Here is a 27,019-nt window from a genome sequence, read left to right as displayed (position 1 = left end):
TAATAAAAGTGTATGTGTCATCCCTCACAATATGCAAATCATCCTTTAACAATTCAAAGAACCACTACCATGCTTCCTTAGTTTCTCCAGAGACCACAGCATAAGCCAAAGGGTACAAATTATTGTTAGGGTCAATAGAAATTGCAGTACGCAAAACATCTCCATAGGGACCCTTTAGATGACACCCATCTACCCCTATCACAGGTCTACAACCAGATAAAAACCTTACATCAAAGCATCAAAGCACACATAGAATTTAGAAAATTTTCTCTGCCCATCATTCCCATCTGTCATTACCATCATCACTATGGACCCAGGATTACTGCTTCTTAATTCTGATGCATAGTCCCACAAGCAATCAAATTGATCTTCAGCTTTGTCTTCATTTTTTCAAGTGCTTTTTTCTTTGCTCTATATGCTTGGTTTCTTGATACATGACACCTAAATTCTTTAATTACATTCTTTCTAAACCCCTTCACATTTCTTTTAGGATCTGTTCTAAAAGCATCTTCATATTTGGTTAACAACCATTTGCTATTCACATTCTTCGCATTAAATGATCTAGCATATTTATGTGTTGGGTTATACTGTCTGATTTGGAATGTACTCTCTTCCCCAAATTTAAGGACATGCATTCTCCATTGACATCTATCCCCTAGACACTGAACATAAACTCTTCTTTTATCATTCTTGAATATTTTTAAACTCCTCTTTATACACACAATATGATTGTGGATTGCCTCTCTCAGTTCTGTTTTATTACTAAATATCATCCCAATTTCAAAGTGAGGATCATATTTGTTTCCAGAATTGAAAACATGATGAGGTTCTTTTTTCTCCTCATCAGAACCAGTAACAGAGTCAAAATCATCTCCACTTGAGCATACATCATCACCTGATGTTGTATCCTCTTTGTTAGATGATTTAACCTCCTCTTGACCACTTTCCTCATCCCCACAACCATCTGAAACATTGCCCTCCTCATCATACTCAGAGTCCTCTAAACTATCACTCTCATCATCCCCTTCCTCTTCACTTACCCCAATCTCATCATCATCACCTGCCCCATTACCCTCCGCCTCATTATCATCTGCATACATATCCACTGGTCTGCAAACCTCATCCCATTCTACTTCATTCAATTCAGAATCATTCCCATCATCCACTACTACCCCCCTTCCTTTTTGGATATTTGTTTGCATCTGGGGTTCAACATTAGGGTTTGAGGAACCAAGCTGACTATTTAGGGTTTCTACGCATTCCAGATACAACGTAAAAATTCTGTTTTGGGGACTGTATGCTTCAATAAATTTGACATCTCAGTTTGATACTTGAGTTGTGTAAATTTGTTCAAATATAGTCTATAAAATTGTTTAGGCCCCATGTAACCCAACTTCTCACCAAGTTTGTTCAAGTACTCCACAGTAACATTAAATACATCCACAAAGTCAAACTTACTTTTAATCCCACCCACATATTCAAGTTTAGGGCTACGAATAATTGAACCCCCATTATACATAATAATAGTGATAAAGGGTTCATTTCCCTGAAAAATATAAAAAAAAAATAAAAATAAAAGAGCATGCATCAAAAAAAGGGACCACAATAATTTATCCTCAGAAACCGAAAACAATAACATCGGGGAACCAAAAATATGTCTCAAAAACAACACACACAACAACATATAGACAAAAGCAAACCCATTTATCCTCAGAAATTGAAAATAATAACATCGGGGGACCACAAATATGTCTAAAACACAACATACTCAACAACATATAGACAAAAACAAACCTATTTTGTTTTTAAAAACAACAGTACAAACAACTGCAAGTTGAGAAAAAACAAACCCAAGCTGGAAATTCGTTGAAATCGTAAAACAGTTTGCAAGTTTACTAACCGTATTTCTCATACTTAGGGTCTGGAAAATTGACGAGCACTTGGTGCCTCAAGCTCATCTTCCTTCCGCCACTCATTGCTCCAAAAATTGTGATGATTTGTTTCGTGGATTTGGGGAAAAGGGATTTGGGGGATTAGGGATTTAGGGATTTTGTTTTGTGGATTTGGGGAAAAGGGGGAGAATATTTTTCTTTTTTCGTCTGAAATGACTTACCAGTTGACCAACCTGCTACTTACCAGTTGACCAACCTGCTACTTACCAGCTGACTAAGTCACGTGCCGTTTCCATCAGTTTTTAACGGAGCAAGACTAAAGGTGTTTGAAAAATAGGAGTTTGGGACTAAAGGTGTTGAACACGTAAAGCGTGGACCAAAAGTGAGAAAGGCCCTATCTAATGGGGCCAAAAGTGATATTTTGCCTAATTTCAATTATTAATTAGTTATATATAATGGATCATTATAATTAACGTATACTAATTGTTGATTAGTTAATTTATAATAAAAACTTATGGTGTGAATTGAATTTTGGAGAGTTGTATATAATTACACTTCCCTCCCTGAAATTTGGTATAATTACACCTAGTCCCCATGTAATTTGAAAAATTACATCTATCATCCATTGAGATTTGCTCCCATCTAACAATAAGTTCCTTCATTGGTCAAATTCACTGAACTTGCCGATATTATATTAAAAAAAAAACATGAATGGAAATTGATATTTATCTCGATTGACTTAATACTGGCTTATTGCAGGTCAAACAATTATTTTTCAACTAAACTACTCCTATAACTGTGAATATATATATTATCACATTCATTAATGCGTGAAGATGTATGAGTGTTATATGGTCATGAAAAGATTTGTCTGACCTGCAATAAATCAGTAATAAGTCAATCGGGAGGTAAATATGATTTTTTTTTAATTTTTTGTTAATATCAGCAAAACTGGTGAATTGGCTAATGGAAGAACTTATTTGTTAGATAGAAGCAAATATTAGAAGTGTTAGATGTAATTTTTCAAATCATACAAAATTTATATGTAATTATACCAAATATTAAGATAGAAAAGTGTAATTATACTTTAATTATATGATAAATAAATTTTATACATATAAATGATCGTAGAATTGAGCTGCTCGACCCACATTGAGTTTGAGAGTTTTTTATTTTGTTTTTGTTATGTGTGTCGTGAAATGAAAAAGAAAAAACATATCGTACATGTGTATTTTTTTTATTGGATAATATAATATTGAGTTTGGCTTCATGGATTTGAAATCCATACATAGTGGATTCGGAACTCAATTATTTTTTAATATTTTTCTATAATTTTCAAGTGTATATGTTTTATTTAAGGTTCTCTTATATAATGTATACAAATTAAGGCTTTTATAATTAGAATAACGATATGAAATAGTTTTATATATTCAATGTTTGTATAAAAAAAATAAATTGAAAGTTTTAATATTTTAAAATTTAATAAATAATATTTTATATGGGAAATTGTCCTAGTATTATCTCTAATAAGTATACAGTTCAATTGTTATCACTATAATTATGTCGTCACTAAGCTGTTATATAAATACGTTACTAATTATTTAAAGTGAGTACTTTATATATATATATTAAAATTATTGCAATTTGATATTTCATCATTAATATTAAATTTCATCGTAACATGACTCAAGTCGCATGTTGGAGAAACTCTTGACGGGTCGATCTCAAATTTTGATATGTCAACCTAAACCCGACTCATTGTCATTAACAATATTCCGGGTCCAAAAATAAAAATATAAAACATGTTTATATTTTCAAAATCCAAATTATATATGGGGCTGATTTAAATTTAATCAGCTGGACCCACTTTCCACTCCAGATTAAATTAATTAATTCTAACAAATTCAAATTAATTAGGTTGATGAATTCATGCAAAATGTTAATTTTTTTTGCCCCAAAAGATAATAACTGCACGCACAATCTTTGTATGGTCATGAAAATTAATTAGGTAGGGGACCAAAGGGCCTAGTTTTAAATTAGGTCCCGGGACATGACTTTTATAGACAATCACTACCATCAAAATCTACACATTAATCACTGTCCATGAGTACTAGGTTCGAAATTTATATCCAAATTAGATTTGTCTGTACTGAATCGATAATATATAGGGATAGTTATATTTTTTTGTCTTGAGGTCTGGTGTAATTATATGTAAATTTTATGTGATTTGAAAATTACATCTAGTACTCATGAGGTTTGCTTCCGTCCAACAAATAGGTCATTCCGTTAGTCAAAATTCACTAAATTTGTTGCTATTAACAAAAAAATTAGAATGAAAATTGATATTTACGTTAGATTCACTTATTACTGATTTATTGCATGACAAATAATTTTTTATAACTAAATTACATTTATAATGGTGAAAATACACCTCATCACATGTATTAACGTGTAAAGATATATAGTAATTTGGCCAGAAAAATATTTATTTGACCTATAATGAATTAATAATAAATTAATCGAGAACAAATATAGATTTTTATCCTTTTTTTTTGTTAATATCATTAAAATCGATTAATTTTAACTAATGGAAGGTCTTATTTGTTAGACAAAAGCAAATTTCAGGGGACTAGATATAATTTTTCAAACTATAAGGAGTTTACGTGTAATTACACCAAACCTCAAGGGAGAAAATTGTAATTATCCCTAATATATGTGATAAGTATGTAATTAACCTTTTTCCTATACTAATTAAAGGAGTGTTTGCCATAAGTTTTACTTTTGTGATGGAAAAAAATTGTAAAGAAAGTCGTAAATTAAGTAGTACTAAATGTTAAAAGTGAAAAAAATTCAGGTTGCAATATTTGAAAAAATAACTTAAAATATTTACAATTTATTTAAAATTATAGGAAATTTGATAAGAAGTTGCTTATGTATTTTTAACCTTTTTTTTTTTTTTTTAATTAAAACCACCTAGAGGTGGGGGAACTTTTCGGAGTCCCCAGTCCTTCTATATTAAAATTCACAAAATACTTACAGCGGGGAGAGCTACCTCCCTAGAATTTCTAGCAAAGCCATAAACAAAGAGTACTACTCCCTTAAATGTATTTTTAACTTAAATCAATTTAATGTAAGTAATTTCAAAGCAAAATTCGTAAAACAATAACACTATTATATTCAATAATAAGCTGATAAACGCTTAAAATAAACTTTTGCAAGTCCTGATAATCTCTTCAATCACTAGTTTCATATGGTATTTCATCAAAATGTGCAGAACTAAGCTAATGTTCCCACTTTAGCTATGTTCACAACTGTTCTTCTGAGTAAGAAAGCCAACAATACAAACACTAGAAAACAAGCAACTCCACCACCCAAATATCCTATCACCAACCCTCTTTTGATCCCACCATTTTCACCTTCCCAAACAGTAAAATTACCACCTCCTGCAGCAGCAGAATGAATCCCTTCATAGTAAAACTCATTGCTGTCAAAATGAACAAGGCACGGCCCGTAAACCGCAGTGCCTCCGTTTTTACCACCGCAGTAAAACTGAAGCTTCTCAGTGGCTTTTCGTACGCAAAAATCGCATTCTTGGGGTGAAAGTGACCTCACGCATTCCACAATCCCGTAGATTCTGCTGTCGCTATGGTTAATGTTATCGTACACGATCTCCCCCTGTGAAAATCCATGATGAGTAGCAAGATCAACGTCGGCTCTTAGCTTGAGAAGCAGGGCTTCGAGAGCTGGCGCGGACCTGGCCGGGTCTTGATTCTTGGTCCTGTTCGAGCAAGAATGGTTGGAGACATCCATGTGCGCGTCATGATCGTGATCATGAGAAGAATTCATGATCATCATGGAGATTTGAACGTAACAGCCGTCGTACCAAACTGAAACTGCATTGGAGTTTGGACAGAGGTTTAGGATTGTGTTCCGGGCTGCGCTTGCACAGAGGGTGCAGGCTTTGGGGCGGAGCCCTGGCCGGCATTGCATGAGGCCCGAATACCATTCTTGTCGGAAAGTAGTGTTGAAGGTTGTGAAGCGGGAGTTGAGTGCAACCGAGGTGAGGTTATCAAGAAGGGTTTTGATGGGATTAATGCTGTGATGATGATGAGTAGAAGGAGACGGGGTGCAGCCGAGAGAGAGAAGAGGAGGGATAAGGGTGGAATTTGTAATTGATGAAAATGTGGAGATGATGAAGAGGAATGAAGAGAGTCGAAAATTCATTCTCAAAATCTTTAAATTTTTCAATTTTAGGTGCAGTGTGTATGATTTTTATACCATCGAATTGGAGAATGCGCCTGTCACAGAAAATCACATAAGTCGTGTCTGAAATGATCTTTTCTATTTATGTCGCATTATTCATTGCTACAACAACCAACTGCAGAAAAGTTAACTACATTCAATAAATGAATAATATGAGAAAAAAAAAAAAAGAAATTGTTATGGGATTTGCATGTCTTGAATGTAGAATGGGGTAGAAGATTATCTCTTGGCAAAATTTGTGTGCTTTAGAAAAAAAATAAATTTTTTAAGGAGGTTTCTAACTTTCAACTGCTTCCCTACTGGTTCATACAAATTTGATTTTTTTATTATAAATTTTATTTTATTATAATATACACACTTAAAATAAAGTGTATATGTATAACTTATATTTTGTTGAACATTAGTGTATGAGTTATAATAATTTATTCACTCTGTTTAATAGGATTGGGAATTGTTCCCAGGAGTCAAACACAGAAATTTGGCAGTAGTTGTTCTGCAGATTGGAATTTTGGAATTTTTTGAATTTGTCAGGCCAGAAAGAAGCATCAGAGACAGTCAGATGAGATCACGAGCCCTTCATAATTCTTTAGAATCTTTTCTAATCTATTTTGCTTTTTTTACTCTGATTTTTGCTTTTTTCTATTAAGGAATGCAAATTGAATTGAAAAACAAAAATAGGGATCAGTGGAAATTTAATGATACATACCAAATTTAAGAAATGTGTTCTCTTCTTGTGTCTTTATCTAATTTAAACCAATACTGAGAAAAAAATAGATGAAAGTTCAGCCAGCACAAATATATCCTGCAGAAATAAAGATGTGTTTGATGACGGTCAATCAGTTACAATTCCACAGCAAAAGCTAAACAGAGAAACAAGTTACCTGATACATAATTCTTCAGGCAAGATATCGGTATAATCGTCTATCCGAATCATCCCTTTCCAAGAAATCTCGTTCAATAAGGGACTCTATTCGCTTCTTAATCTCCCCGGGGTTCGCCAGAAACCGAGATTGCAATTGCTTTGTGACCTCGGCAATGATGTTGTTGTGATCCAATACCCTCCGGGATTTCATAATCCTGACTATGGCAGCCTCTATCTGGGGCTTTCTGTCCTCCTCCACCCTCTGTCTCGTCTCTTGCTTTTCCGGCTCGGTTTCCTTTTGTGCAACCACAGTTCCTATTTTCACCTTCCTAAGTTTGCTGGTAAATTTGTCGTTAACAGAAAATGCATCATCCTCCCCTATATCCTTACTCATTGGCTCTTTCTGGAGCACATTTTTCCCTTTTACACATGCTAAAGACTGCAGACAACGTTTTAAATCAGACGAGGGAATCTCAGTGGCCTGCTCAATCTCCCTATAATTAAGAGAATCAGTATCGTTGAACAGCATTAGGACGCACATCTGATAAGTCGAAACATTTAACTCATACTTCTGACCATTCGCAAAGGTTGCTCTCAGATCAGCTGTTCCCATATTAGTCTGCCAGGATAATCTCCTACCAGTATGGGTACCAAGGTAATATGATCGAAACTTCTCACAAAGAGCTGACAGTTCAGCTGGCAAGTTGCAAGTGATGCTAGATTGAGTTGGCCAAGATCCAGTAGTCAAAACCTGGACCACTAACGTAGGTCCATTTCCCAATTCAGCAGCATGGGCTGCATAAAACCCTTGCATAGTGTCCTGAGAGGTCTTCATGTCTGTAAACATGCCTTCTAACTTTGAAGTAAATTGATACCCACATTCGGTCTTCAGTTTGATTATCAGACTCCTCTCAGCATCATCAGATACCGTTTTTCCTGATAACAGTCGCTTTGCCAAATGCTGTTTGTAGTATTTCTCAAAAACATCTTTCTCCTGGAGGTAACGGAATAACATCATCACTTTATCAAGAATAATCTCAATGTCTTCTTCTTTTTCTCCCTTCAGTCCTTTGCGGAGTTTATCATCCACAAATAATGATATATACTCTGGAGAACGAGGATTCAAATTGATAAAATATTCAAAAGAAGCATTCAAGGCATTTTGGAAGGTCTTATCATTGCTGAATGCCAAGCTTATGATCCTATCATACTTATCCCTTTTATCAAGGAGCGTGTCGACAAACTCCACCGGGTTCTTTGATTTCTCAGGATCAGTAACGAGTTGTTTGCCAGTATCTCTGATATGAGATGTCATTACGTCCCTGATTGTAGAAAGACCATCAGCTACCCGGCGAAATAAGTTATAAATCCTTCCCAAGTCTTCAAATTTATCATCAAGAAGCATCTTTACCAATCCTGAATTTTCCATGTGAACTAGTCTAGGCATGTGGTTGGCTATCATCTCTTTCTCTACGACATTGGTTATCTTCACTTCAGTCTTTGCGTCCAAGTAGTGCGACACCCTCTCTATTTCTTCATTTAGACGCCTTTCAGCTTTCTTCAGATAGTCCCCACAATCACTGCACTCAATAAATTCCAGAGATTCTGCTCTATAGAACTCAGCTGAAACTTCAAGAAATGGTTTCTCAAAATCCTCTTGGTAGACTGAAGGCCCCAAATCCATTAGCATTTTGATTATGTTTCTCATCAGCCCCCTGTTGATAACCTCACCAGTTCGTTCCCTAAGTATCAAATCAAGAAGTGTATTCAGAAGCCGTGGCTGGATTTTACTAGAGTGAATCACATAGTCCCTCCACAGATTTAGCCCAAGCTCATGCACAGCGGTTTTGTGAGTGCTTGGGATGAAAGTTCTGTCCATGTACATTAGTATGTCACGGATCATCTGCAGTGCTTTAGTATGATCATTCCATTTCATATTAAGCTCCTCCAGGAATGAAGCACCATGGGCAGCCTCTATAGATTTGGACATTGTGTGCAGATGGAATGTCATTGTCGAGACAAGTCCTGAATATAGTTTCTCTCCAAATTTATGTAATACCATATTGTAAGCATTTCTGGATGCATAGAAAATACACCCAAATTAGAGGACAAATCCTTTATGGCACAAATGTCCGTTATAGGAATATCCAGATTGGTTTATACTTCATCATTTCTATTTTGCAGCAAATAACATTTTATAAGATCGATCAACAGATAAAACCACATAATCAGCCAACTTTTGAGCAAGGAATAGTAAAATTCTGATTGAAAATCATAATCGAAAATAATAAACATGTCTCCACATAATCTACACACGAGAGGCATATAGTATAACAACTGTGAGCCAAAAATCATGATTGAACACTGAAGCTGAAGACGCATGAGAATCTTTACTAATTCAGAGTTGCAGCACTTATTTTACAGGTATTCTTTTTCCCTTCTCTTTCACCTTTCCCCCTCCTGTCGATCTATCACTTCATTTTCTGGAAAGAAAACAACACCATAAAAAGCACACAACATGACAAAATTCCCCCACCATAGTTCCAAGTCATTTAAGTCCTAGACCTGATCCACTGGAGGCAGCCATGTCAGAATAATCATCTTTTCAAATTCCAAAATTGGATAAAGATGCGTGCAAAAGAACAATAAAGAATCCCACATATGATGTGAATGAACTCTGAGAAATGACTTATAAAATCTATTTTTGCTACAGAAACTACAGATAACTTGCAATATATCCTCATTGGTAGGCATACTACCATTAGTTACTGTGTAAGTGCAGGAGCATAGGAGACTTTAAACGCATTATCCACGACAAACTATTTAAAGTAGAAGACACTATATATATCTCTCGAGACATGTTAATGTGCACTTCAATAAACAGTATCTACCAATAAAAGGAAAAAGAAATTCCACTAATTAGATAAAGACATCTTCATCGGTAATGCAAAAGGCAAAAAATAAATAAATCAATTGCATCAAGCATACATCTTCTGTTTCATATTACCACAATTTCAATGAACAAATAAGTCACTCAAACCAAATAAATAAACATTAAATAACAAGAAATAATAGTAGTAGATAAAGTCAATTCTGCTACAACAGAAAAGCAAACAAATCCAGTTGCAAGAAATCAATGATTAGCATTTGCTGCAACGAAAAGATTAAAAGAAAATCCCGCAGCAGTAAACCAGTCCATAAGTCTCATTCAAGCAAATAAGCTGACAAGAATGCTAATATCACAAACAAACAAGGAAAAATCAGAAAGAATGCGATTTTTTTCTCTGAAGAAATAGAAATGGCCAAAAACCTGTATAATTCTTCAAAGCTCAGCCCACTAGCATTGTGGTTATAAATCTCGTGAATTGCATGCTCCAAAATCCTCCAAGTCTTGTCTGCATACTTGGGATCCACCACCACTTTATGCTTAAACGCTTCAATCTGAAAATTCCTCTTTTTCGGCCCGCTACTCATTTCTAACAACAAAAATCAAATGAAACACGGAAAATCGATTCCCAGACCCCGAATCGATTAAATTACTCTACGGACATAAAAAAGAAAACACTGAAAACTGCGGTTTTGGGCGTTTATGGATTCATCATTTCCAAAAGAATCCAGGTTTCAGGGCTTGCAACGGCAGGAAGAATACAGAGAAGATTGTGTTGTAGGTTATACTAATTCACCATAATAGGATTTCGATTGCGAGAACAGAAGTACAGTAATCTGATGCAAGTTTGCAGAGGGGTTTTGCCGTTCTGAATGATGGTTTTCTGATGATTTTGTGTCATTCAACCAAAAAGGGAAATTTGGATGGTTTTCTTATGCGGTGAGTTTGGGGTGGGATGGGAGGGAATGATTTGTTAAGAAGAGGGAAATGACTGAACAATTTTGTAGCATGGAAAATAGTGGAAAATTATTTATATATTTTTTTTCTTTTTATAATATTACTATTATTTTTCACTATAAAATGGTAAGACCTGGTATCCATTTTCTGTAGATTATATTATAAATTCATATTACATCTTCTTAGGATCATTTAACATATACACGTCACGTCGTATTACATCCGGAGGAGCGATGATAGTTCAATGAAAATCAAATTTATGTTGCAGACATGAAAATGCGGACAATGGTCAATCAATTACACTTCCATGGGAAAAACGGGTAAACTCGAATGGGAATTTTTCAGGCAAGATATCGGTATAATCTTCTATCTACATTGTCCCTCTCCAAGAAATCTCTCTCGATAAGGGACTCTATACGCTTCTTAATTTCGCCAGGGTTAGCAAGGAACCGCGATTGCAATTGTTTTGTCACCTCGGAAATGATATTGTTGTGATCCAATACCCTCCGGGATTTCATGATTCTGACTATTGCAGCCTCAATCTGGGGCTTTCTGTCCTCCTCCACCCTCTGTCTCGTTTCTTGCTTTTCCGGCTCAGTTTCCTTTTGTGCAACCACAGTTCCTATTTTCACCTTGCGAAGTTTGCTGGTAAACTTGTCGTTAACAGAGAATGCATCGTCCTCTCCAATATCCTTGCTCATGGGTTCTTTATGGAGCACATTTTTCCCTTTTACACAAGCTAAGGACTGCAGACACCGTTTCAGATCAGAAGAGGGGATACAAGTGGCCTGCTCAATCTCCCTATAACTAAGACAATCAGTGTTGTTGAACAGCACTAGGACACACATCTGATAAGTTGAAACATTCAGCTCGTACTTCTGGCCATTCCCAAAGGTTGCTCTCAGATCAGCTGTTCCCATGTTTGTTTGCCAGGATAATCTCCTACCTGTATGTGTCCCAAGGTAATATGATCTGAACTTCTCACATAGAAATGAAATTTCGCCCGGCAGGTTGCAAGTATTGCTGGATTGAGTAGGCCAAGATCCAGTAGTTAAAACTTGGACTACTAACGTAGGGCCATTTCCCAATTCAGAACCAAGGGCTGAATAGAACCCTTGCATCGTGTCCTGAGAGGTCTTCATGTCTGTAAACATGCCTTCCAATTTCGAAGTAAACTGATACCCACACTCAGTGTTCAGTTTAACAATCAGACTTCTCTCAGCATCATCAGATACCGTTTTTCCTGACAAGAGTCGCTTTGCCAAATGTTGTTTGTAGTATTTCTCAAAAACATCTTTCTCCTGGAGGTAACGGAACAACATCATCACCTTGTCAAGAATAATCTCAATCTCCTCTTCTTTCACTCCCTTCAGTCCTTTCCGCAGCTTATCATCCACAAACAATGATATGTACTCTGGAGAACGAGGATTCAAATTGATAAAATATTCGAAAGAAGAATTCAAGGCATTCTGGAAGGTCTTGTCATTGCTGAATGCCAAACTTATTATCTTATCATATTTATCCCTTTTCTCAAGGAGAGTTTCAACAAACTCCACTGGATTCTTTGATTTCTCAGGATCAGTAACAAGCTGTTTGCCTGTATCTCTGATGTGAGATGTCATCACATCTCTAATTGTAGACAGACCATCTGGGACCCGGCGGAATAAGTTGTACATCCTTGCCAAGTCTTCAGACTTATCATCAACAAGCATCTTTACCAATCCTGAATTCTCCATGTGAACTAGTCTCATCATGTGGTTGGCTATCATCTCTTTCTCTACGACATTGGTTATCTTTGCTTCAGTCTTTGCGTCCAAGTAGTGCGACACCCTCTCAATTTCTTCATTTAGACGCCTTTCAGCTTTCTTCAGGTAATCCGCACAATCACTGCACTCAATAAATTCCTGAGATTCTGCTCTGTAAAAATCAGCGGAAACTTCAAGAAATGGTTTCTCAAAATCTTCTTGGTACACTGAAGGTCCCAAATCCGTCAGCATTTTGATTATGTTTCTCATCAGCCCTCTGTTGATAACCTCACCAGTGCGTTCCTTATGTATCAGCTCAAGAAGTGCATTCAGAAAACGTTGCTGGATTTTACTCGAGCGAATCACGTAGTCCCTCCAAAGGTTTAGCCCAAGTTCATGAACAGTGGTTTTGTGGGTGCTGGGGATGAAAGTTCTGTCCATGTACATTAGTATGTCACGGATCATCTGAAGTGCTTTATTATGATCATTCCAATTTGTATTAAGCTCATCCAGGAAAGAAGCACCTTGGACCGCCTCTATACGTTTGGACATGGTCTGGAGATGGAATATCATTGTCGACACAAGTCCTGAATAAAGCTTCTCCCCAAATTTATGTAATACCATATTGTAAGCATTTCTGGATGCATAAAAGAATCCAAATCAGATACCAAATCTTTTACAGATGCACTTTTGCTTTTGGAAAGACAGAAAGATTCATAGTTTCATATATCTATTCCTACTGCCTGACTTATACAAAACATAGTAGACAGTCTATACCCATTCAAAAAAAATGCTCTGTTTTAGAAGAAAAGATGTATGCAAATGACAAAACAAGAAATAAGCATAAAATTGATTCTTTTTCTGTAGAAACGTTTACTAAAACCTAAATGTATCATTGATTCCTTTTTATCCACCCCCTTTACATTCCCTCATATCACATTGCCCTGAGTCTTCAAGGGAAGTGTCTTGCCTAGAGCTGAAACATAAACCAAGCATGATCTGAGTAAAATTCATTACAAACTCAGTCTCTTCTCCACTAAATTCTAATATGCACAATCTTGACGTAAATCAATATGTTGCAATTCATAAATACCCTCAAACAAGCTCATTTTATTTGGTGTGTATCAATCTTAGAAACAGAGAGGTTACAACTTGAACATGCTCATCCTATAATCAGGAGACATTTTTCTTACACGGCAGATAACAAAAAGCTGCCATGACACAAGCAGACAAGTGGCATTCACTAGTGTCCTTGGGAAAAACTATTTCACTACAGGACCCAATCCATCCTAGCTAGTGCAACAATTTGAATGAAGAATGCTGAACGTGATGTTTGAGTAGGGGAATACCACTCTAATAAGAGTATAAGACAACAACCAGAAAACTAGTGGCACTAATACAGCATGAATCCAGTTGTCCAATTTCAATAAACTCATGCCATGGGAAGGTGAAAAAGCTGTTATCATTGCTCCCAAGAATTTTATGTATCAAGTTCAAGCTAGCTTGCTAACAAAATTCGGGGGAAGTAAATCCACATGGAAATTTCTCCAAAGTCATCAGGCACCTCCGTGCTTTCCATTTTTCTTAGCCATTTCCACTTTATGTTCTCTCTGTTCCTTTTCTTTCTTATTTGAACCACACTATACATCATGCATAGCCACACAAAGAAACAACATAAAAACACATAACAGGACATGATCCTGCATCCTTGTCCCAAACTCATCTAAGTTATGAACCTAATCCATAATAGGCAACCAACAAATCTTTCAAATTCAGAAATTGGTGTCAAAGACAAGCTAAAAAGCAACAGAAGAATTGGATTTGATTACATACAATTCAAACTCCCGAACAAAATAGTACTAAACTTTGGCCTCAAAATAGTACTAAATAAAAAAGATCAACAGAATTACCCAAGAACTCCAACTAAAAAACATTATGTACCAAGAAAAGAGAAATTATCTCTTCAAGAAACTATTAATTAGTGAATAATTCTTAATGCCCACAAATGATAATAAATGTCAGAAAATGAATTACCCATCAAAATCAGATATACACACAATGCAAGCACGCAAATTCAAGTCTGCTACAAACAGCGAACGAGCAGTTCATATTTCAAGACCAAATAATGAGCATCTGCCGGGACAAAAAGTTAAAAACACCAAAATAATATCACAAACAGTAGTAGTAAACTAAACCAAGAATGAAACCCAAAACCATTTGTGAAAAATTAGCAAAAAAGAAACCTATATAATTCTTCGAAGCTGAGTCCGCTGGCATTATGATTATAAATCTCATGAATTGCATGCTCTAAAATCTTCCAAGTTTTATCAGCATACTTGGGATCCACCACCACTTTATGTCTAAAAGCTTCAATCTGAAAATTCCTTTTCTTCTGCCCGCCGCTCATCCTCGCAAAAAAAAAGAAAACAAAAATCGAAAAAAACTGCAAACTTAAATCTCCAAATCCGAATAAATAGAGGAATCTAGAGCGCGAGGTTTTAGGGGGGAAAATCGATACTATATTTGGGCGTTATCAATTGATTGAGAAAGAGAACGTCCAGGTTTAGGGCTTGAAATGGGAGGTAGAAACCGTAACTCTGTAGATGAAAATTGGGTTGTAGGTCAGCTAATCCCCCATACCAGGATTTTGGTTTTGAGTATACAAATTGAGATTGACTCACACAAGATAGGTATAAATTTGGTTCATTTTTCTACCCCTTTTTTAAAGGAAAAAAAAAAGCAAAACTTTTAAAAGGTGAATAAGATTTTACATTCTATTTGAATTATTATGGAATTTAAAAAACTATATTTGAAAATGATTTAATTGCACTTATACAAGTTTTAATTAAATTAAATATGTGTTCAATTTGAATAATTTTATATTTTAAAATATATTTTATTATTTTTACACCACAGTTTATGGAACAAATCAATTTTGTTCAAATTTAATTTGTTAAAGTTAATAAATTGAATTCGAACGAGTTTTTATTAATTGATTTAAATTAAAAAGTTTGGTTTATTTTAGACTTAAGTTAAAGGTGGTTTTTTTTCTTTCTTTTTCTTTAACAAAACCAAGCTGAAATTTATATAATAAACCAAACAGTCTCGTTTCAAGAGGAGTTAATCAGTCTGATAGAAGAACAAATCATATTGATGCAGGTCGCTAATGATGGGTCGGATCGTGAACTGGGGTAATCTTTAGGTCGGGTCGCAACTCTTCTTAACTCCTTGTTAGTGGATTCTGAGAACAGAAAATATGTTAGGCTTGCTAGAATGCCCCCAACTAAGGCCCTCCGATACTTAAGTTAGAAAATGGAGTTGAATTCGATCAAGAGGGTTTTAAAAGGGTCGAATATAGCATTAATTGCACGTACCATAAATGTTTATGATTGGTAATATTTATAGTTCTCAATACTGTATGAAATAACTCCACGTAGCAGTATCTGGAAGCATAATTGTCAAGTGATCCAACGGTCCATAAGCCAGGCCTCTTCTAGGGTTGGATCGGGTTGGTCAGGTCTGTAGCACCCCCTACTCGCTACATCTAATCATTTCTATTTCATCCTTTCTTTAATCAAAATTCATTCTATAAGTAATTCCATTTCAATCAGTAAAATAAATTCTAATTTATCAATATAATATTATATGTCACAAAAGATAATATATACCACCAAAATTAATATTTACCCTCACTACACGTTCTCGTGTACATAACCTCAAGAAAAATCATACCACAACTTTTAAACACAAATCCCGACAAAAGACCAGAATATTTACAACCCAATAATCAAAAACTTTGGCTTCAGAAGTCACGGCTGACCCACCTAATAAAGACGACGGCACCGCTCAAAGTCAATGTGGCTAGTCAGTGTGACCTATCTCCTGAAAAGTACGTGGCAAGGAATGAGTTGCCTACTCAATAAGTATAGCTGATCAATTTATATATATATACACAAACAAAGATTCACGTACATGCAGTCATACCGACAACAGTCATTCGTCATACAGCAACATCAAATATAAGCAACAATACATACTCACAGCTGTAAATCAATCCACGACATAATATTCATTCGTTATCATTTATTAGTTAAGGGCCCCACTTACTCTAACTGGAGTACATCAGTCAATGGTTTCGCCGGCCATCATCATATTATATACAGCACAGGATACCCGTTGTGTGATATCCCCACACTCTTTTACTTCAGCTGTGAAGCAATATAGCACAGGACATCACAACAAACATGGTACCCCCACACCACCCCAGTGTGTAGCTAACAAGCACAGGATATTCCCTGCTGCCCCGGAATACCCCGATACCCTACGCGCCATGGTACCTAGCTTAAATCGTATATTTTTCATATCTCATTATCAATCACACTTTCATAAACCATTGACTGTGTTCCCAACTAGGTAAGCATCATCTTTTATTTCAACTCACAATCATCATTCTATTCTTTACAATAATCACTTTCTCAATTACAACTCCCAATTTGATTTCATCAACAATCAATTATATGATTATCACATAATCATATCCCGCATATCTCTACATTACCATTACATATCACATAGTAACAATTTCACCAATATTATGATAATCTAGCAAATAATCCATAAATAATTATATAAACAATCAATATACGAAAGCCACACATAATAATATAAAACCAAATCCACGTTCGCATCCAAGAAACCAATATATATAATATATACAATACTACACATATAGATATATATATATATATATATATATAAATCCAATTAGCTATACTTACCTTAAATCCCAAAATACTTCGATTCACGAGGAACTGCTCAACCCTCTACTTTGTCGTCACGTCCTATAACAAAATGTTATACGTATAATCAACATATATATAGAATATCATAAACTCTAAATAACCTATTATATAATGTTCGTACATTTCTATCAATCTTTTAATATTCTATTTATATTAAAGTCCAACCCCCTGTTCCATTTCTTTCAAATAACTACCTTTTCTAAGCTCCTCAAATATATATTTAATTTATCAATAAATTCATAAGAATTCATTTAATCAAACCCCTTATATATCCATAACTATCATTTTTAATAACATTCGTAAATTATATTACCACTAAAACCTCCTTTCCCTAATTAATAACATAATATTTCTAAAATATAACATCCGAAGTATTTCTATGAATTTTCTGTCAATTTATCGTTGCTATAAAATTTAATTAAGCAATAATACATAGAATTACATATTTGGTTAATCATTCCGATGGAATTGTGTAAATTAGTTATAGTAATAATTAAATCTAACAAATCTAATATTTTAATTACCCAACTATATCATTTTTATAACAATTGTGATATTTAATACGGCACTAATTTAAATAGCCAAAATCATAAAATACTCCGGTTAAATAATTCACCGCTCAATATAATCAACATTTAATAAAGGGAGTAATTAAATAATATAATTATATAAATTATTAAAAATTAAAATTCAATATCCATACCTCTGTTTTTTTTTTCCGAAATGTGTGTGCGTTGCTGTGTGTGTATGAGTGTGTGTGTTTTTGTGAATGTATGTGTATGTGTGCAATTAACATTCATATATATATTTAATGGTTGGTGAGGCGGTGGCAGCACATGCCACGGCCCACCATCCTATTTTCTTTTTTCTTTTTTAAATCCTTTTTAATAATTACTATTACGTCCTTCCTAATTTTCTTAATTACTATAATTTGCCCCCAAATATTATAACGAACTCCAATTTAATTCGTTCAAGTTTTATTATATCCCAAATTCAATCTATAATTTTATTTACTAATTACATCTAAATTTCTAATAATTACCAATTAGTCTCCCAATTACATACAAAATTCTACGGACGTCACAAGGTCAACCGATCTGACCCGTAGATATATACGCAGATCTTGTCCTCTTTTGCAATTTTCATGGGATTGAGGGGTATTTTCATCTTTTTGCTCATCGGGTACTTACTACCCCTATCACATATCTTCCCTAAGTAAGGGACACAAAAAAAGGCGTGTAGGTATCATAATATTCAATCAAGCCTAATGTCAAAGCCCTTTGAGCCAAAAGGGCCGCTGGTTTGTTCCCTTCTTTATAACATTACTGCAAAAGAACTGATTTAAATATCAGTCAAGATTCACCAGCAATCCTACAAAGGTTCGCCAATGTTTTGATTGGATGAGCCGGATTCCTATCAAAGAGATGAAAAAAATAACTGAATCAATTTCAATAATAAAATTATCAATTTGCACTTTTGAAGCCAATTGAAGTCCCTTACAAAATCTTTCCATTTCAACATTGTTATTAGTTGGGGTACCAATGAAGCTCATGAACCCTGCAACATGGTGTGATCGATCTCCAGAGGTTGCTGCTTGGTTTTTGGGCTCAGAAGATTGAGAACGAACTTGGGACTTGCACAGAGGAGTGCTGAACTTGACCCGACGTAAGCACTTTGATGCTCAAGTTAGGTCGTATAAAGAATGTAGGTCATATGTTAAGTGGAGTATTTAAGTAGAAGTTAATACTTGAATAGCTATTTTGACTTTCATAATGACTTGAGATATTTATACCGGAGACCGCTCGCACGAACGACATTTACCCCTAGATGTTGAGGACACGTGTCTTTGATCCAGTATCTCCCATTGACTTATGTGCTTGATGAGCCCTAATGTCAATGGGGTATTTTAGGCTTTCTTTTGATGTCTTAGGTCTTACTGATTTTTAGTTATATCACAATGAACTCACCTTGGTGATCCCTCATAATTCCTCTTGAACCTCATTTACTCGGATTTCTTTTGCTAAGCCATCAATATTAAGTTTAAAACAACCTAATGGGGGAAGTAGGTCTGTCAATGGGTAATGTCTTACCTTATCCAAGCCCAGACCCTAAAAAGACCCAAACAAATTTATTTAGACCCAGACCCTATCCAATCCATTGAATCTCACTCGAGACCCATGGGTCTCAAGACCTGACCAGACCTAATGTTTGGGTCCGATTAGATCTAGACTTGATTTTTTTCTTTTGTTCCCTCCTATTTTTCTACAAATCATACTAATCAAATTAAATTATTTTTTTATTTTCTATTTTTACCCATAATCTATCAATAAATTCAAAATTATTGAGTCCAATTCACAAGTAACACTTAAATATATCATTTATTATACCATCTACAAATAATCTTATGAATACGTGATAAATAATGTTATGATGTCTTATATTTTTTAGATTTGTTCACTTGAAGATTGATCGATTGATAAATAATAATTCGATTGAACAACGAAGAAATAAATGTATTTTTTGGTCCAAATTGAGTACATAGACCCATGGCTATTGATGGGTAGAGATCCAACCCAAACCCAATCTATATTTTTCTGATAGGTTTGGATCTAATAATATTTATTGCGTCTGAGTTTGGGTCTTAAAATTAATCTATGGATTTGACCCTACCCATTGACACCTCTAGAGGGAGGGATCCATTTGATGTAGTGATGTATCTTATCACGGTTAGGTGCACTCACTTGTCTGACTAGAACTTGATTATGTTGCCATCCCCTAAGTTCCAATAGACATAATGTTTTAGAAATGGAACGATCCAATTAATACTCTTCCAAATCCAATTATGATCAGTTTTCCATTGAGACTCCAACAAATTACTCTTAGGTAGTATCTCTTTTTCATAAAAATAGCCCAAAGATCATTAGATTTATTAAGAAGCCTCCATCTTAATTTAAGTGTGTTGCTACAAAAAATATACAACAACTTTAATTGCTACCCCCACTCGAATGGGTATGCTATTATCGAATTGGTATAGAACGCTATTGTGCCCAATTTTCAAAAAATAACTGAACTGAGAAATTAACTCATAGTTCCCTAAGAATTCAATCTTGGTTCTACTACCGCTACAATTGTTGAATCAGTAATTAATTTTGACAACTTCGACAATCGATAACTTCCCAGGCTCAACTAAATGGGTTCAAAGAAGTCTACGATAACTCCCCCTTCGACGTAGCCTGTGGTTAATGCCCCCTCCTCCTCCTCCTGAGCCTGTGGTTATACTGATTTGAACTTCCAATCCTAAGTTCTTCGTATTTCTCAGACCTCCTCAGTACCAAAGGTCTCTTTCAGACGTGTATTTTTCAACTTTGAAGGAGGCAAACATATCTGATCATTTTTCATGTATTATGCTTAATTATATACATAAAATCATAAAATCCGCACTGCCATACCACAAAATAACATTCATAATAATTTAAAATAAAAAATAATCAATTCATTCTGATATTATTATAAATCTATTTTAATAGTAGTGTCTTTTATGTTTATTTATTTTCAATTTATTGATTGATTTGGAAATATTAACAGACATATTAAATTGGTATTTAAATTTATATGTAATGTTGTAATAACGAACAACAAAAGAAAAACTATACCAATACGCAACACATTTTAAGCAATTTTCGACGATTAATTTTCAATTATGTGGGAAAAAAAATAACAGTTATCAAAATCAAAACATCCAATATATACTTTTCAATTCCTTTGATAGTCAAATTTATTTTTTCAAATATTCCAAAAATAACCCAGACATTCTTAATATGATTTATTGAACTTTTTTTTTTTTTGCAATCTGATTTGCATAATTTTCTTTCAAATTCAAATATTTCCAATATTAACTATGTCCAAATCAAGTTATATCTCATCATCAATTATTCTAAGAATAAAAAACTGGTTTGTTACGTTGTATAAATAATTTTGAATCCATGGATTTCAGTCTTATCACACGTGTGAGAGTTTCTCTCATTTTATATAAGTTTATGGTGATTTATTTCATAATTTTTAGTTATAAAAATAATTGATCAAACTGATATTTTATTCTATTCTTCAATTAATTGAAATATTAATTATAGTTTTTATATATATAAAAATATTAATGATGAGTTAAAAAAACGCACGGGTCCAATGCATATGAACTATTGTTCAAAATTTAGGTGCATGCAGATCCTGAAAGGAGGATTTGCAAAAAATGTGTTAGCACTTCGACGCCCAAGTTAGTATTGAATTTGAGATTGAATAAAGCCAAAAAGTAAATAAATATGATTGAAAATCGAGAAATGGTTAATAAAATTGATGAAAAGAGCAAGAACACGTGACAATGTGCTTGTAAAGTGTTTAGAGAATGATTAGAGAGTGAGAGGAGCGTGAGAGGGGTGTCTCTCGTATGGAGGACTAAACTTGTATTTATAGAAGGAGTGCCTCCATCTGTAGGGGCTATATCTCACTCTCGAGAATCTTACGAAAGTTGGTTGGGATGGTCGGAATAACGGATAAATCATCCTTATCCGAAGCTATGAGTGCTTTAGTAGGAGATTTCTTTATCTTGGGAGATCCCTTGCCTATGAGAAGTCCCCGCTGCCAAGGAGTCCCTCCTTGTTCACGTGGGATTCCTAAGGCTAATGTGGTTCGAGGTGGTTACTGACACCTAGCCAACTGGATGCCACGTGTGAAGTAAGGGTTGCCATGTGTGTGGGCATTTTAGGTCGAATATTTTGTCAGATTTTAATCATGTGTCCGAGTCGAAGGATGTCTTGGGCCTCCTTCATTCTTCTTGGGCTTCTTGCGCTCTTTGAGCATGCCTAATTAGATTGTGGGTTAGGACATCCTTGACCTCCTGGGAGTATTATGGACGTGGGATGTCTTGGGCCTCCCGGAGGGTGCCATGATTCTTCTTCTTTTCGGCCGCTTGTGCCTCTTTGAATTAATTTATTTTTATGCATATCATTATATATATAAAAAAATGGTTACCTAAATTACTTGTTAATTACATTTAATTTCTTTATAGCGATTATTTGTACGCAAGACATAATGAAAAGGAAACACATACATAATTAAAATAAAATAAATGGATAGAATAATTTTGACTTTGGATAATTACATCGCAATCTTCTAAAGTTTGTTGTAATTATATGCAGACTTTTAATGTGATTTGAAAAATTGCACCTAGTATCGGTGACATTTGTTTCAGTTTAATAAATTATAAATCCATCCATTAGTAAAAAATTCATATTTATCACCAAACAAATATTTTTCCGACCAAACTACCCTTATTCGTCTTCACATGCTAATCCATGTGAGAAGGTTTATAAGGGTAATTTGAACATAAAAAGATTTTATCTGACCGTTAATAAGTTAGTAATAAGTTATTCCGGGTAAATATATATTTTATGTAATTCTTTTACTAATATCAATAAATTTAATAAGTTTTAACTAACGTATGAATCTATTTATTAAACAAAAATAAATATTAAGTGTATTAAATATAATTTCTTGAATCATAAAAAATTATATACAATTACATAAAATGTAAAAGAAGGGCAGTATAATGATCCCTTTTAATTTCAAATATAAAAGGAGAGTTGTTTCTTTGATACTTATTGCTCTTCAAATACAAAATTATGAAATGTTACTTAAAATAAATAGGTTTTCTATCGTGGAAAAGTAGTATTTTCAGCGAGATAAAATGCAACAAATCAGAGTGGCGCAGCGGAAGCGTGGTGGGCCCATAACCCACAGGTCCCAGGATCGAAACCTGGCTCTGATAACTCAGAAGCAAGCTTCCCAAGTCATGTCTACATTATTTTTGCTCCATAACCGAATCCACTTTTCCTGACCCGAATATGTTAATATCGGGTTTGATCACACCCGGCCCGACCCAGCGTCGTAATAAAGCTAACGCCACCGTTTAGTCTCAGCTTCCAACTCCCTCCCCAGACTCTTCCACTACCCTCTTCCAATTTCACATATAAATTCCGAAAATTTGAACAATTTATTTTTATTTTCGCAATTGTTTTGCAAGAGGAACAAAAATGCCTGAAGATTTATGCGCTGAACGCCCTCTCTTCGGCGGCGCTATCGTCTCCACCTTTCCCCTGCGCTTCGTGGTTTGCGATTTTTCTGGCTTATTTTTATATTGCTATTTCATATGTTTGTTTTCAGTCAGTATTAATGTGGTGTGGATGAATGATTACTTTGAATGTGTAGGATGTAAGTTACATACGCCAAGTTCCTGATCATCAGGTTAGCAATTTCTTATGTATGTTTAATTTTTGCTTGGTTTTCCGTTTTTGCGTATTTGAGGATTGATCAAAGTATTTTTGTTACAGGAGGTGTTTGTGGATCCAGCTCGAGATGAGAGTTTGATATTCGAGCTGCTGGACTTGAAGACTGACGTAGCGGATCAAGGAAGTGCCACGTGGTTTCTTCAAGACCTCGCCAGTGAGCAGGATGCTGAGGGAACTATGGTACAATCTGAATTCTTATTTATTTTTTTCGTTGTTGGTTTTCTTTCTTCATTTTTAATCATGTTTATAGTTAATGAGTGAGTTTGGGACTTGTAATTGAACTGGTTGGAGTACTTCTTTCGGAAAATTAACTTGATTCAACAAGTGGATTTCTGTATGTTTTAGAATCTAAGGAGACTGTGTTGGAATTATTTTCAAAAGTTAATATTTTTCAGTCGATTGTCTGGTTTTTTTAGTTCACAGCTGAATTTGAAACTATTTTTCTGTTAAATGTTGCTAGAGCTTCACTGTACAATATTTGCCTCCACAACTAGCAGCAAGTACGACCCTTGCACCTCCCTCTAATGTAGAGTATTTTGATGACGACTGTGTTGGAGAAGTTCGTTGTCATGGTGGTGGTAGGAAAGACTTCAGTGTTTGTGGTGCCATGTCAAAGTATGCTGGTGCACTGGTGTAATTGGATTTTTTGTAGGAAGTTTTGCAATTAAGTTGTCAGATATTTTTTCTTATAGAAGCACGCTGGAATTTGAAAAGTCTATCATTAGTATGTTATATGCCCAATTCCCCCAGCCAACGAGGCCCCTACTTAGGCAACCCAACATTTGTGAAAGGTTGTAGTTCTATCCTAAGTAATTCTCCTGTAGTTGCTGTAAGGTTGTATTAGAACTTCCAATCTCATTTAATCTTATTGCTGTATTGTAATCAGAGATGAATCAGGGGTGGACAATTGTCATCAATAATTTTATCCGTTCTCAGTTTGTGGTTAGGGTTTTACTTATTAGGGTGTTAAATTTATTTTCTTTCATGTAAACAATATGAAGGTCATTTCACTCATACTCAATTTTTCTTTTAAGCATAATCAAGAGAATTATTATTGATGATGCCATGCATCTTGTCTTTGTAATTTTATTCCCTTAAAGGTAGTTTGTGTGCATAACTTTTTATTCGATGCAGCTTTTGTTCAGGTTAGAAAATTCGACAATTAATATTTAAATGGATGGGCATGGGAATCTTGATTCCCTTTCTTGAAAATAAAGAATAAATAAAATAAATAATCAGGAAGAAGAAGACGACTCTAGCTTCAGCTGCTTCTTACTTGTTCTGTCAACTTTCATTGTTTAATATATATGCATGAGCCGTGTGATTTGTGGATAATAATAACGCTGCATTCATTTTACGCATGTAGGTGCTTGAACAGTCCGGGGTGTTTGAGGCTGATGGACTTCGATGTAGAAGCAGTCCTGCTATCATAACAACTGCAGTTGGACAAATGGTGTGTACAACCTTCTAGTCCTCAGTTTTGTTTGGAATACCTTAAACTGCCTTTCGAATCGCTTTGGTTTACCTCATAAACAATTTTCTACGAGAGAATGATGGAGGTTCAAACATTATTTCTTTGTTGCTTCACCCAGCTTCCGTAAAATTGTGCTGTGTAATTAGACGTTCTTGGCTTGAGCCTTAAAAAAGTTGATCAAGATATATCCCGACATAGGCAAGTGAATGAAGCAAATTATAGGACTCAATTTGTTTCCCAAGTTTCCTAATGTCATCGCCTGCTATAACCAAATAATTTCTGTATTTCTAATACTTAATTGTTTCGGTTCTTCATTTATAGGCTATATCTAAGGGGAGACAGGGAAGAGAAGCACAGAACATAGTCAAGGTAAACTTGTCTCCTCTTCTCTTTTGTGGCCATTAGTTTAAGCTCTATTGTTGTATCTGAATAGACTTTTGCTTCAGGTTTATTTAGCTAATTTGCGCCTCAAGGATGTCGCTACAGATGTTCTGATAACTGCTTATGAGCCTATGTTGATAAAGTAAGTTTCCATGAACAAGTTTGTTCTTAGTCATTACGATGGTGGCTTTAATTCATTTCCTCTTTTTCTTCTGATTGAGTATGCCAGTAGAAAATATTATAAGGTTAATCATTTTATCTGCGCTTTTCTTGTAGCCCTTTGAGTGAAACTGCTGCCACAGTTGGGGCTGGTTTACCAGTACCTGCTGCACAGTCGGGATGTTTGCCAATGGCGGACGTTTTCAAAAGTGCTGTCACTACCTTCAAGGTGAATGACTGGAGCCTTTTTGGTGCTGTAGCTTGAGTCTGGAGGACTCCATACCAGAGATATCCTACCATAGCGTCTTCATCCCGGTTTGATTTCTTGTTTTAGACAATTTTATTCTCCGTAAGATTTGCACTGTTAACTGTGTACTTTGTGAGGAGGCGGAAAGCTCTTTCATCGGCCCATAACCTCCGTTTATGGGGGCGTAAGTGCTAATAGGCAGAAGTGGACTTTTGTTGTGGGATGTAAATTGTTCCGAGTTCTGCTCCTTGTATCTTTAATCTATAATCATTTGGAGAATGTTAGTATATTGTACTATGGTTCCTGAAAATTTCATAATATCATTGTTGTATCAGATTAATTTCAACTGATTTCTTGATAATTATTTATTTCTCTGCTTCTATAATACATATATATGTATTAAATGGAATGTTGTGTGGAGTGGGGACATGGAAACTCATTAATCTATCTGGGTGAGACCAAAGTCTGAATCCAGAAATAGTTGGGCAGAAATGTTTTTATATATCTCATCATATCTAAATTTAAAGGTAACATGTCAACGAGGGTTAATTCAGTTGGTGAAAGGTCATGGATTTGGATCCTGTTATATGTGTGGGATATTTCTACTCTATAGTAGGTATTGTCTGCTGTAATAATTGGTGTTGTTAGATTTAAATTTATTTGGTATTATTGATCAAGGTGTTGTAATGATCTTTGTTATATATGACTGATGGAAATAATTATAATAAATTTATTTCAACTAATAATAATATATTGCTTTTAGTTTAAAAAAAAACATGAATGATTGATTTGAAATAGGTAACTTCAATTTTGGAGTTGATTGAATATGCATTATAGATGGATGCACGTTGCACCAATCTAACAATCCTGTCGGAGTTTGTGGAAAATTATCAAGTCCTGACCAACTCCTGTCAAAATCAGAATTGAAACACCAATCTGTTATATGCACATATGTTTACATAATTATCTTGCTAGATATAGTGCCAGTCAATTAATTTTGCTCAATATA

At 34.8% G+C, this 27,019-nt stretch overlaps 4 protein-coding genes and 1 long non-coding RNA gene across 6 annotated transcripts; 1 reads left to right on the top strand and 4 right to left on the bottom strand.

Annotated features, from left to right (window-relative positions):
• Positions 1-5,043: 5,043 nt before the first annotated feature.
• Positions 5,044-10,892, bottom strand: LOC105159958 (cullin-3A). Of its 2 annotated transcripts, none has more exons than XM_088879557.1 (3): positions 10,328-10,892; positions 7,037-9,092; positions 5,044-6,190 (listed from the first exon to the last, which is right to left on the bottom strand). In XM_088879557.1, exons 1-2 carry the CDS (start codon positions 10,489-10,491, stop codon positions 7,052-7,054), a joined length of 2,205 nt encoding a protein of 734 aa, XP_088735683.1. In that variant the 5' UTR covers positions 10,492-10,892; the 3' UTR covers positions 5,044-6,190; positions 7,037-7,051. The 2 variants fall into 2 exon arrangements, with proteins under 2 accessions (XP_088735683.1, XP_011075493.1); XM_011077191.3 differs by lacking the exon at positions 5,044-6,190 and adding an exon at positions 6,837-6,957 and having other exon boundaries at positions 10,328-10,891.
• On the bottom strand, positions 5,169-5,702 carry LOC105160064 (antimicrobial ginkbilobin-2-like protein). The gene has a single exon (XM_011077328.2). The coding sequence runs from the start codon at positions 5,700-5,702 to the stop codon at positions 5,169-5,171; it is 534 nt and encodes a 177-aa protein (XP_011075630.2).
• A 206-nt stretch (positions 10,893-11,098) lies between the features above and the next one.
• On the bottom strand, positions 11,099-15,281 carry LOC105159957 (cullin-3A). The gene is made up of 2 exons (XM_011077190.3): positions 14,850-15,281; positions 11,099-13,243 (listed from the first exon to the last, which is right to left on the bottom strand). The coding sequence occupies exons 1-2, from the start codon at positions 15,011-15,013 to the stop codon at positions 11,203-11,205; spliced, it is 2,205 nt and encodes a 734-aa protein (XP_011075492.1). The 5' UTR covers positions 15,014-15,281; the 3' UTR covers positions 11,099-11,202.
• Positions 15,282-16,124: 843 nt separating this feature from the next.
• On the bottom strand, positions 16,125-18,177 carry LOC148788242 (uncharacterized). Its single transcript, XR_016065301.1, has 3 exons — positions 18,112-18,177; positions 17,385-17,447; positions 16,125-16,488 (listed from the first exon to the last, which is right to left on the bottom strand). It is a non-coding gene; the product is annotated as an uncharacterized LOC148788242 (long non-coding RNA).
• Positions 18,178-23,374: 5,197 nt separating this feature from the next.
• On the top strand, positions 23,375-26,356 carry LOC105159956 (ran guanine nucleotide release factor, putative (Mog1/PsbP/DUF1795-like photosystem II reaction center PsbP family protein)). Its single transcript, XM_011077189.3, has 7 exons — positions 23,375-23,569; positions 23,670-23,705; positions 23,792-23,929; positions 25,116-25,202; positions 25,545-25,592; positions 25,670-25,746; positions 25,881-26,356. The coding sequence occupies exons 1-7, from the start codon at positions 23,495-23,497 to the stop codon at positions 26,026-26,028; spliced, it is 609 nt and encodes a 202-aa protein (XP_011075491.1). The 5' UTR covers positions 23,375-23,494; the 3' UTR covers positions 26,029-26,356.
• Positions 26,357-27,019: the final 663 nt, after the last annotated feature.

This window comes from Sesamum indicum, linkage group LG4 (assembly GCF_026168435.1).
Source record: "Sesamum indicum cultivar Baizhima isolate 11 linkage group LG4, ASM2616843v1, whole genome shotgun sequence".
NCBI classification, from domain to species: domain Eukaryota; kingdom Viridiplantae; phylum Streptophyta; class Magnoliopsida; order Lamiales; family Pedaliaceae; genus Sesamum; species Sesamum indicum.
This window is presented reverse-complemented; position numbering and strand designations above follow the sequence as displayed.